General features: G+C 46.2%; 1 protein-coding gene across 1 annotated transcript in view; it reads left to right on the forward strand.

Annotated features, from left to right (window-relative positions):
* The window catches only part of slc9a7 (solute carrier family 9 member 7), a gene marked incomplete at its 5' end in the record, with an annotated part of 25,956 nt that extends 15,752 nt beyond the window's left edge, over nucleotides 1–10,204 (forward strand). The window contains 5 exons of the mRNA XM_083888554.1: nucleotides 1–152; nucleotides 5,213–5,276; nucleotides 5,925–6,007; nucleotides 8,247–8,352; nucleotides 9,570–10,204. The exon at nucleotides 1–152 is cut by the window's left edge and continues 2 nt beyond it. Of these exons, the coding sequence (XP_083744680.1) occupies nucleotides 1–152; nucleotides 5,213–5,276; nucleotides 5,925–6,007; nucleotides 8,247–8,352; nucleotides 9,570–9,848 (684 nt within the window). The 3' untranslated portion in view covers nucleotides 9,849–10,204. The remainder of the gene's footprint in view (nucleotides 153–5,212; nucleotides 5,277–5,924; nucleotides 6,008–8,246; nucleotides 8,353–9,569) is intronic.
* Nucleotides 10,205–12,874: the final 2,670 nt, after the last annotated feature.

Genomic DNA, 12,874 nt, shown 5'->3' on the forward strand with positions numbered 1-12,874 from the left:
TTGAGAGGAGCGATGGCGTTTGCGTTAGCGATCCGTGACACGGCCACTTACGCCCGACAGATGATGTTCACCACCACCCTCCTCATCGTCTTCTTCACTGTGTGGGTGTTTGGGGGCGGGACCACGCCCATGTTGTCATGGTTACACATCAGGTAACAAACTTTCTATTTTTCACACGCTCACAGAAAACACATTCAGATTAGATTAGATTTGTGTTCAAAAACAAAAATACACAAATACACTTTTGGTTCGAATACAATTTTTTGGGGGAGGTTGCGCTCCAGGTGTTGTTTTTGCATTCGTCCAGCAGGTGGTGCTGGAGGTCTACTGTACTGTGTGTGTGTGTCTGCTCCTCCTGCTTCTGTTGTTGTTCACAACTCTGAAAACAACTGAGACAGTTTGAGTTTGAAGAAAACTGAACACTTCCTGTTTGAAAAGAGCGCAATAATCTGTCTTCTGTTAGATTAGGACGGAATCTGTCGACAACACAAACAGTAACACAAACACAAACACAAACAGTATGACAAAACATAACACAAACACAAACAGGAACACAAACACACAGAGTAACACAAACACAAACACACACAGTAACATTGTACTGTTACATCACATAGTAACAGTGAGTAGACTGTGATGATAACATGTTGCTGTTGTTTCACAGCCTCACTTATTTTAGACCATGATGCACTGGGAGCTGCTGTTTAACATGATAAAGAGGATTATGTGTGTGTTGTTTTTGTGTTTTTGTGTTGTTGTGTTGTTGTCTGTAGAGGTTTAAAACCTGTCGTCATGGTAACATGTGGAGCACAGTCTGAGCCTCTCTGTGACCCTGGTTACTCTTCTTCATGTGTTTGAATTTAACTTTAACTTTAAGATTAAGATTAAGATTAAGATTAAGATTAAGATTCCCTTATTAGTCCCACAGTGGGGAAATTCCAATTACTGCATTTTAACCCATCCGTGAGTTAGTGAACACACACAGCACACAGTGAGGTGAAGTACATGCTAACCCAGAGCAGTGAGCTGCCTGCATTCAGCGGCGCTCGGGGAGCAGTGAGGGGGTCAGGTGCCTTGCTCAAGGGCACTTCAGCTGCGAACAAGTCGGGGTTCAAACCGGCTACCCTCCGGTCAAGCTTGAAGCCCTAACCACTAGGCCACAGCTGCCCAACAACTTAACTTAACTTTAACTTTAACTCTTAGCGGAGAAGAAACAGGACATAACGTTATTATTTTACTAGTTAACAGTTAGTAGTTAAGATAGTAGGTCGTCATCTTTAGTGGAAGTTGACCAAGGTCACTCACTCTCCCACACCAAAGTCACTCACTCTCCCACACCAAAGTCACTCACTCTCCCACACCAAAGTCACTCACTCTCCCACACCAAAGTCACTCACTCTCCCACACCAAAGTCACTCACTCTCCCATACCAAAGTCACTCACTCTCCCATACCAAAGTCACTCACTCTCCCACACCAAAGTCACTCACTCTCTCACACCAAAGTCACTCACTCTCCCACACCAGAGTCACTCACTCTCCCACACCAAAGTCACTCACTCTCCCATACCAAAGTCACTCACTCTCCCATACCAGAGTCACTCACTCTCCCACACCAAAGTCACTCACTCTCTCACACCAAAGTCACTCACTCTCCCACACCAGAGTCACTCACTCTCCCACACCAGAGTCACTCACTCTCCCACACCAAAGTCACTCACTCTCCCATACCAAAGTCACTCACTCTCCCACACCAAAGTCACTCACTCTCCCATACCAAAGTCACTCACTCTCCCACACCAGAGTCACTCACTCTCCCACACCAGAGTCACTCACTCTCCCACACCAAAGTCACTCACTCTCCCACACCAAAGTCACTCACTCTCCCATACCAAAGTCACTCACTCTCCCACACCAAAGTCACTCACTCTCTCACACCAAAGTCACTCACTCTCCCACACCAGAGTCACTCACTCTCCCACACCAGAGTCACTCACTCTCCCACACCAAAGTCACTCACTCTCCCACACCAAAGTCACTCACTCTCCCACACCAAAGTCACTCACTCTCCCACACCAGAGTCACTCACTCTCCCACACCAAAGTCACTCACTCTCCCACACCAAAGTCACTCACTCTCCCACACCAAAGTCACTCACTCTCCCACACCAAAGTCACTCACTCTCTCACACCAAAGTCACTCACTCTCCCACACCAGAGTCACTCACTCTCCCACACCAGAGTCACTCACTCTCCCACACCAGAGTCACTCACTCTCCCACACCAAAGTCACTCACTCTCCCACACCAAAGTCACTCACTCTCCCACACCAGAGTCACTCACTCTCCCACACCAAAGTCACTCACTCTCCCACACCAAAGTCACTCACTCTCCCACACCAAAGTCACTCACTCTCCCACACCAAAGTCACTCACTCTCCCACACCAAAGTCACTCACTCTCTCACACCAGAGTCACTCACTCTCTCACACCAAAGTCACTCACTCTCCCACACCAAAGTCACTCACTCTCCCACACCAAAGTCACTCACTCTCCCACACCAAAGTCACTCACTCTCCCACACCAAAGTCACTCACTCTCCCACACCAAAGTCACTCACTCTCCCACACCAAAGTCACTCACTCTCTCAGACACAGGTAAATGACACGTGTGTGTGTGTGTGTGTGTGTGTGTGTGTGTGTGTGTGTGTGTGTGTGTGTGTGTGTGTGTGTGTGTGTGTGTGTCAGAGTTGGACAGAGCTCAGTACAGGAACAGAGTCGTACTCTTGGACACAGACAATATTCCAGGTGTCGTATGTTTCCTGGTGTTGGTGATGAACGTGTTTTTTCTTCTTCTTCTGTTTTCTTGTGTTGAATCACGGTGACGTCATTTTCTCTGACTGATTTAATCCTGAGGAGAAACTCTCTGCAGCTCCACACACACACACACACACATTTTCTCTGGATGATGTGAAATCCTGTGTCTCCACCCGCTCCTGTCACCGTGGTGTGAAAAACAAACTCACCTCACACACACACACACACACACACACACGTGAGGTTTGTCCTCAGTGTGAACGCACACACAGTCAACGTCAGTTCATTATTTGGCAGTCTGGATATGTAGAATGGCTCACTATTTGGCGGTCTGTGTTGTTATGTAGAATAGTTCATTATTTGGCAGTTGGTCAAATGGTGGATGTGTAGAATAGCTCATTATTTGGCAGTCTGTTGATATGTAGAATAGCTCATTATTTGGCAGTCTGTCTGTTGATATGTAGAATAGATCATTATTTGGCAGTTGGTCAAATGGTGGATGTGTAGAATAGCTCATTATTTGGCAGTAAATCCATTAGTGGATGTGTAGAATAGTTCATTATTTGGCAGTAAGTCTGTTAATGGATGTGTAAAATAGCTCATTATTTGGCAGTAAGTCCGTTAGTGGATGTGTAAAATAGCTCATTATTTGGCAGTAAGTCCGTTAGTGGATGTGTAAAATAGCTCATTATTTGGCAGTAAGTCTGTTAGTGGATGTGTAGAATAGCTCATTATTTGGCAGTCAGTCCGTTAGTGGATGTGTAGAATAGCTCATTATTTGGCAGTAAGTCCATTAGTGGATGTGTAGAATAGCTCATTATTTGGCAGTCAGTCCGCTGGTGGATGTTTAGAATAGCGCATTTTTTGGCAGTAAATCCATTAGTGGATGTGTAAAATAGCTCATTATTTGGCAGTAAGTCCAATAGTGGATGTGTTGAATAGCTCATTATTTGGCAGTAAGTCCGTTAGTGGATGTGTAGAATAGCTCATTATTTGGCAGTCAGTGTAGAATAGCTCAGACAGTCAACGTCGTTTACACACCGCAATAAAAACACGTCAGTTATGGTCTGTAACGACTTCAGAGCTAGCGTCCACGCTAACAGCTTCTTTAAGTGGAAACTTAAGGGAAACTTCACTCTTAAACCTCGTCTTTTATTCACTCGACTTCTGATGACACTGCACTTTTTAACGGGGAACGCTGACTCGGCGTTGAGGTTTTTTCTCTATCTTCTTCAGTGTGGGCGTGTCCTGACATGTGGGCGTGTCCTGACCAACATTGTGGACACGAACGTTGTCTTTTGTCCTCTGTGTGTCTCAGGGTGGGCGTGTCCTAACTTAGAGTCTCAGGGTGGGCGTGTCCTGACCCAGAGTCTCAGGGTGGGCGTGTCCTAACTCAGAGTCTCAGGGTGGGCGTGTCCTAACTCAGAGTCTCAGGGTGGGCGTGTCCTAACTCAGAGTCTCAGGGTGGGCGTGTCCTGACCCAGAGTCTCAGGGTGGGCGTGTCCTGACCCAGAGTCTCAGGGTGGGCGTGTCCTAACTCAGAGTCTCAGGGTGGGCGTGTGCTAACCCAGAGTCTCAGAGTGGGCGTGTCCTGACCAAGAGTCTCAGAGTGGGCGTGTCCTAACCCAGTGTGTGGACGTAAACGTTGTCTTTTGTCCTCTTGTGTCTCAGGGTGGGCGTGTCCTGACATGTGGGCGTGTCCTTACCCAGAGTGTGGACGTAAACGTTGTCTTTTGTCCTCTTGTGTCTCAGGGTGGGCGTGTCCTGACATGTGGGCGTGTCCTAACCAGGAGTGTGGACGTAAACGTTGTCTTTTGTCCTCTTGTGTCTCAGGGTGGGCGTGTCCTGACATGTGGGCATGTCCTTACCCAGAGTGTGGACGTGAACATTGTCTTTTGTCCTCTTGTGTCTCAGGGTGGGCGTGTCCTGACATGTGGGCGTGTCCTAACCAGGAGTGTGAACGTAAACGTTGTCTTTTGTCCTCTTGTGTCTCAGGGTGGGCGTGTCCTGACATGTGGGCGTGTCCTAACCAGGAGTGTGAACGTAAACGTTGTCTTTTGTCCTCTTGTGTCTCAGGGTGGGCGTGTCCTTTCATGTGGGCGTGTCCTAACCAGGAGTGTGGACGTAAACATTGTCTTTTGTCCTCTTGTGTCTCAGGGTGGGCGTGTCCTGACATGTGGGCGTGTCCTAACCAGGAGTGTGAACGTAAACGTTGTCTTTTGTCCTCTTGTGTCTCAGGGTGGGCGTGTCCTGACATGTGGGCGTGTCCTAACCAGGAGTGTGAACGTAAACGTTGTCTTTTGTCCTCTTGTGTCTCAGGGTGGGCGTGTCCTTTCATGTGGGCGTGTCCTAACCAGGAGTGTGGACGTAAACGTTGTCTTTTGTCCTCTTGTGTCTCAGGGTGGGCGTGGACGCAGACCAGGACCTTCACTTCTGTGGAGATAACTTCCAGGTCCTTCAGGGGGTGAGGATGAATCCACACACTCTTTAACTTCTGCTTTTTCAGAGTCGACGTCGAGCAAAGTCAGCGAGAGTGAGGGGGCGATATGCAAATGAGGCCCTTTGTACTTCCTGTCACAGACAGTGAAAGAAGAAGAAGAAGAAGAAGTGGTCCTGGTGTGGTTTTTCTGCTCCTGGTGAAGACGCTGACGTTTGTTAACATCAAACTTTAATGTTACAAAGATGATTTAAAAAAAGGTTAAAGAATTACTGGGTGCAGTACCATAACGTGTCTGCAGGTGGAGCCCCAGAGCAAAAAGTGTGTGAAACACCAGGGTTTTTGTACCAAACTGAGGAGCTGTGTTAAAAACAGAGTATAACATGTTTACGACCTCAGGAAGTGATTTAAATGATAACAAAGTGAGGACCGGACAAAATGTCCTCACTTTGTTGGTTTAAAAACACCTCACTGGTCCTCAGTGTGATGCAAGAACACACACACACACACACACAGTCATGTGATCAGCTGATGTTGACGTTCCAGTTAAAATGAACACGAGTCGTCTGGACATGAATGAAGAGGATTATTTTAGCCTGATGTAATCTGGGATTATCTCATGAGTGTGTGTGCGTGTGTGTGTGTGTGTGTGTGCGTGTGTGTGTGTGTGTGCAGGACGGCGCTCAGGCTGAAGGTCAGAGTAAAACCCGACAGGAGAGCGCCTGGCTCTTCAGACTCTGGTACTCCTTCGACCACAAGTATCCTTTGAACGCGAGAGCGCCCCCTGCTGCTGAGTGGAAACACGGCTGCCAGAAATAAAGGGATTATCGACATATGACAGAAGTCTCTAAACCACTCACTCTCCCACACCAAAGTCCATAGAGAAAACCAGTGATTTTAGCATCACAGGGACACAGGAGCTGCTGGTCCTCTGCTGCCTCGTGTGGTCAATTTGTGTCACTGCAGTAAATCGGAACAGTTTTTTTTTTAAAAGCTGGATTTTGCAGAACGAGATGTTTGAACTTAGTGATGGAGGCAGCAGTGGATCAACAACACCTGTGAACTCCTGTGTGCTGTGATGTTAAAATCACTGGTTTACTCTATGGACTTTGGTGTGGGAGAGTGAGTGACTTTGGTGTGGGAGAGTGAGTGACTTTGGTGTGGGAGAGTGAGTGACTTTGGTGTGGGAGAGTGAGTGACTTTGGTGTGGCAGAGTGAGTGACTTTGGTGTGGGAGAGTGAGTGACTTTGGTGTGGGAGAGTGGGTGACTTTGGTGTGGGAGAGTGAGTGACTTTGGTGTGTGAGAGTGAGTGACTTTGGTGTGGGAGAGTGAGTGACTTTGGTGTGGGAGAGTGAGTGACTTTGGTGTGAGAGAGTGAGTGACTTTGGTGTGAGAGAGTGAGTGACTTTGGTGTGAGAGTGAGTGACTTTGGTGTGAGAGTGAGTGACTTTGGTGTGGGAGAGTGAGTGACTTTGGTGTGGCAGAGTGAGTGACTTTGGTTTGGGAGAGTGAGTGACTTTGGTGTGTGAGAGTGAGTGACTTTGGTGTGGCAGAGTGAGTGACTTTGGTGTGTGAGAGTGAGTGACTTTGGTGTGAGAGTGAGTGACTTTGGTGTGGGAGAGTGAGTGACTTTGGTGTGGCAGAGTGAGTGACTTTGGTGTGTGAGAGTGAGTGACTTTGGTGTGTGAGAGTGAGTGACTTTGGTGTGTGAGAGTGAGTGACTTTGGTGTGTGAGAGTGAGTGACTTTGGTGTGAGAGAGTGAGTGACTTTGGTGTGGGAGAGTGAGTGAGTGACTTTGGTGTGGGAGAGTGAGTGAGTGACTTTGGTGTGTGAGAGTGAGTGACTTTGGTGTGAGAGAGTGAGTGACTTTGGTGTGGGAGAGTGAGTGAGTGACTTTGGTGTGTGAGAGTGAGTGACTTTGGTGCGTGAGAGTGAGTGACTTTGGTGTGTGAGAGTGAGTGACTTTGGTGTGGGAGAGTGAGTGACTTTGGTGTGGGAGAGTGAGTGACTTTGGTGTGTGAGAGTGAGTGACTTTGGTGTGTGAGAGTGAGTGACTTTGGTGTGGGAGAGTGAGTGACTTTGGTGCGTGAGAGTGAGTGACTTTGGTGTGTGAGAGTGAGTGACTTTGGTGGTGAGAGTGAGTGACTTTGGTGTGTGAGAGTGAGTGACTTTGGTGTGTGAGAGTGAGTGACTTTGGTGTGTGAGAGTGAGTGACTTTGGTGTGTGAGAGTGAGTGACTTTGGTGTGTGAGAGTGAGTGACTTTGGTGTGTGAGAGTGAGTGACTTTGGTGTGTGAGAGTGAGTGACTTTGGTGGTGAGAGTGAGTGACTTTGGTGTGTGAGAGTGAGTGACTTTGGTGTGTGAGAGTGAGTGACTTTGGTGTGTGAGAGTGAGTGACTTTGGTGTGTGAGAGTGAGTGACTTTGGTGTGAGAGAGTGAGTGACTTTGGTGTGGGAGAGTGAGTGAGTGACTTTGGTGTGGGAGAGTGAGTGAGTGACTTTGGTGTGTGAGAGTGAGTGACTTTGGTGTGTGAGAGTGAGTGACTTTGGTGTGAGAGAGTGAGTGACTTTGGTGTGGGAGAGTGAGTGAGTGACTTTGGTGTGTGAGAGTGAGTGACTTTGGTGCGTGAGAGTGAGTGACTTTGGTGTGTGAGAGTGAGTGACTTTGGTGTGGGAGAGTGAGTGACTTTGGTGTGGGAGAGTGAGTGACTTTGGTGTGTGAGAGTGAGTGACTTTGGTGTGTGAGAGTGAGTGACTTTGGTGTGGGAGAGTGAGTGACTTTGGTGCGTGAGAGTGAGTGACTTTGGTGTGTGAGAGTGAGTGACTTTGGTGTGAGAGAGTGAGTGACTTTGGTGTGTGAGAGTGAGTGACTTTGGTGTGTGAGAGTGAGTGACTTTGGTGTGTGAGAGTGAGTGACTTTGGTGTGTGAGAGTGAGTGACTTTGGTGTGTGAGAGTGAGTGTTTCACAGACCTTGTTGACCTTAAATAACCTCCAGTTACCTAAAGCCTCTCCTCACTCACAGTGGTCCTCCTCTAACCTCCACTCTTCCTTCATACTGTGCTCCTCTGGCAAACTGCCTCACCAGCCCTCGGGCGTACGAGGTCAGTGAGACTCAGTCAATCCATGCTCTCTCTCTCTCTCTCTCTCTCTCTCTCTCTCTCTCTCTCTCTCTCTCTCTCTCTCTGTGTGTGTGTGTGAAAAATCCATTCTGTGTGTGTGTGTTTGTGTGTCATACTGTGATGTAAATCAGGTCACATCCACATGAATGGTGGGTTTGAAAATGGTGTTTTCAGTTCACACACAGACACACACACACACACAGACACACACACACACACACACACACACACACACAGAGCTGTTTTGTTGAGACAAACTTGAGCAGAATCATAATCACTGTGTCATTGTGAAACAGTGAGGGAGGGGCTGAGGGGGAGGGGCTTCATCAGGGAACAAGTGACAGAGTGAAGAAGAAGAAGAAGAAGAAAAAAAAAGCTTCTCTACGTTCATTCACTAACAAATAAAGAGAGAAGAAAAGTTTAACGGTTATTTCTGTTCAAAAGTTTAATTCTGTAGATGATAAAAACTGAACTTAACTTTACACTAACTTAACTTTACACTAACTTTACATGAACTTAACCTTAACTTAACTTTACATGAACTTAATCTTAACTTTACATTAACTTAACCTTAACTTAACTTTACATGAACTTAATCTTAACTTCACATGAACTTAACCTTAACTTAACTTTACATGAACTTAATCTTAACTTTACATGAACTTAACCTTAACTTAACTTTACATGAACTTAATCTTAACCTTACATGAACTTAACTTTATATGAACTTAATCTTAACTTTTTACATGAACTTAACTTTACATGAACTTTACATGAACTTAACTTTACATTAACTTAACTTCACATGAACTTAACTTTACATGAACTTTACTTTACATGAACTTAACTTTAAATACTTTACTTTAACTTAACTTTACATTAACTTAATCTTAACTTTTTACATTAACTGTACATGACATTTACATGAACTTAACTTTACATGAACTTAACTTTACATGAACTTAACTTTACATGAACTTAACATGAACTTAACTTTAAATACTTTACTTTAACTTAACTTTACTTTAACTTAACTTTACATGAACTTAACTTTACATGAACTTTACATTAACTTAACTTTACACTAGCTTTACATAAACTTTACATCTGAGGATATTTGATGTAGCTCCGCCCCCCCCCTCTCTCTCTCTCTCTCTCTCTCTCTCTCTCTCTCTCTCTCTCTCTCTCTGTGTTTTCAGAACCACGAGCAGCTCGGAGAACACGACGCCGACCTCCTCCGTAGCGATGGCGACCTGACCTACACCTTCGGCGACACGGCCATCACGGCCAACGGAGCGTCCGGAGGCGGGGCCGATGGCGGCGGCGGCGGTGGCGCCGCGAGCTCGGACTGGAGCGTGAACGGGAGGCGGAGCGGCAGCACCTCCGAGGAGGCGCTGGAGCGTGAACTGGACTCGCGCGAGCAGGAGTTGCTGAGCCGCGGCACTCGCCTCGTTTTCCCCATGGAGGATCATCTCTGACTCCGCCCTCTCACCCCCCCGCCTGCACCGCCCACATCGCTGACCTGACCCCACATCGCCGCCGTACCCTCAGCGCTCTCCACTTCCTGTGGGCGGAGCGTCCAGTCCTGACGTGGAGGAGACGGGAGGGGAGGAGTCAGAGAGCGACGGAGCTGAGCTCCTCCAGACCTGAAGGAGGCGCTGTGGAGGATCATTTCATCCTCATCGCAGAGAGGAAGTCGCGTGAACTCGCCAGCGTTCGTTTACCGATGTTTACCGAGGGGGAGGAGCTAGAATCGGACGTGATTGATCCACGACGCTTTTCATTCATCGCAAAAAAAACCCTCTGCCGTTAAAGGACCAGTACGTAAACTACGGTGGCCTCACGGAGACGACGTCTTTACGCTTCGTTTGTTTTGATGATCGTTTAAATCTAATAATCCTCGTTTTTCTTTTTTTCCCTAAAAACAGAAATAATCTTAGTTTTAGAAAAAGAGAGATTACAGCTTCACTGAGATTAACATTAAAGAAGATCAGTGTTTTCACCTCAAGAGGAGGAGGGGGAGGAGCAAGAGGAGGAGGGGGAGGAGCAAGAGGAGGAGGGGGAGGAGCCTGTTTGTGTATTATATAAATATATAAAATCATAAAAACATCTTTACAAACTAAAGATGAAACAGGAAGTTCCTGCTCGACACTTTGTTTATGTTTCAGCTGCTTTGAGGAAAACACACACACACACATACAGAGACACACACACATACAGATACACTCACACACACACATACAGATACACACACACACAGACACATACACACACATACAGAGACACATACACAGACAGACACACACACACATACATACAGTCATACACACACACACACACACATACAGATACACACACAGAGACACACACATACATACACACATACAGATACACAGACACACACACACACACATACAGATACACAGACACACACACACACATACAGACATACACACACACACACACATACAGACACACAAACACACACACACAGAGCTTTGTTGTTTTTTAACTGCTCCATTTACTGCGTCACATGACCGTTGACGTGTGTGTGTGTGTGTGTGTGTGTGTGTGTGTGTGTGTGTCTGTGTATCTGTATATGTGTGTGTGTGTGTGTGTGTATCTGTATGTGTGTGTGTGTGTCTGTGTATCTGTATGTGTGTGTGTGTGTGTGTGTGTCTCTGAAGATCCTTTGTGGTCTTCAGGACGTTTGAAAACCTTCTTAGTTTTCAGATTAAAATATAATTCTTATTCTTTTATATTGTGATATTTTCCCTCCTAAATTTGACCGACTGCACCTTTAATAATCTTTAATAATCTTTAATAATCCTTTAGTTTAATCCCGACACAAAGAGATTAAACGTCTTTTCAATTCCTCTAAATAAAAACAAAAATAAACTTCCCTCAGGTTTGAGTTCAGGCTAACTTAATCTTAATCTCAAACACGTGAACACTCTGATGCTGACATGAGAATATTCATCATATTCCTGATTATAATCTGACTCTTAATAATCAGATTAAGACCTGATCAGAATAATCCACACGTCATAATCTGTCTTTAAATAGCAGAGTTAAAGCTGCTCTATGCAACTTTCCCTGGACGCGGCGACAAATAAACGCAAACTTCAGTTTTGCGACTTTTCTTGACAACTTTATTTACCGTTTTCGCAGAATTCTTGCGAAATTTTTTCCCCGGTTACGAGAAGTGTTTTTAAATCGCAGCGCCCCCTGTAGTCGCAGTTCCAAGTCGTCGACTCCTTCAAACTCCATGTGCGACGAGCGTAAAATAAATCGCATTTCTTATTTTTGCGTGTCATTTGCACACACATTACCGCCCCCTACTGGTGTCTATGGACATGTCGCAGCACTGTTTTTATGCATGAAATGTAACTAGATTAGCTTGCTAGTTAGCAAACCTAGCAATAACATAAGTAGCTAACGTTAACCGCGTAAAAAAAAAAAAAAAGTTCGGTAGGAACCGAAAAGTCGCTCGGTTTGTTTACCTTCACGCTAAAAAGTCGTCAGTCCGACTAAAGTCCAGCTCATCTTAGTCCGACTAAAGTCCAGCTCGTCTTAGTCCAATTGAAGTCCAGTTCGTCTTAGTCCGACTGAAGTCCAGCTCGTCTTAGTCCGACTAAAGTCCAGCTCATCTTAGACTAAAGTCCAGCTCGTCTTAGTCCGACTGAAGTCCAGCTCGTCTTAGTCCGACTAAAGTCCAGCTCATCTTAGACTAAAGTCCAGCTCGTCTTAGACTAAAGTCCAGCTCGTCTTAGTCCGACTAAAGTCCGGCACGTCTTAGTCCGACTAAAGTCCAGCTCGTCTTAGTCCAACTAAAGTCCGGCACGTCTTAGTCCGTCTAAAGTCAAGCTCATCTTAGTCCGACTGAAATCCAGTTAGTCGGACTGAAGTCCAGCTCGTCTTAGACTAAAGTCCAGCTCGTCTTAGTCGGACTTAAGTCCAGCTCGTCTTAGACTAAAGTCCAGCTCGTCTTAGTCGGACTTAAGTCCAGCTCGTCTTAGACTAAAGTCCAGCTCGTCTTAGTCCAACTTAAGTATGGCACGTCTTAGTCCAACTAAAGTCCGGCCCGTCTTAGTCCGACTGAAGTCCAGCTCGTCTTAGTCCGACTGAAGTCCAGCTCGTCTTAGTCCGACTGAAGTCCAGCTCGTCTTAGTCCAACTGAAGTCCAGTTCGTCTTAGTCCGACTGAAGTCCAACTCGTCTTAGTCCGACTAAAGTCCGGCACGTCTTAGTCCGACTAAAGTCCAGCTCGTCTTAGTCTGACTAAAGTCCAGCCCGTCTTAGACTAAAGTCCAGCTTGTTTTAGTCCGGCTGAAGTCAAGCTCGTCTTAGTCCGGCTGAAGTCCAGCTCGTCTTAGTCGGACTAACAGACTTGGATCATGTGACTCATCGTCTGAAGACATCGTCAACACTTGTCCAAAATGTCCTCCCTGACCTTTGACCTTTGACCTTGAAGGAACGAGACGACGTTAAACTTCAGGACTGAC

Source organism: Microchirus variegatus (assembly GCF_963457635.1).
Source record: "Microchirus variegatus genome assembly, chromosome: 4".
NCBI classification, from domain to species: domain Eukaryota; kingdom Metazoa; phylum Chordata; class Actinopteri; order Pleuronectiformes; family Soleidae; genus Microchirus; species Microchirus variegatus.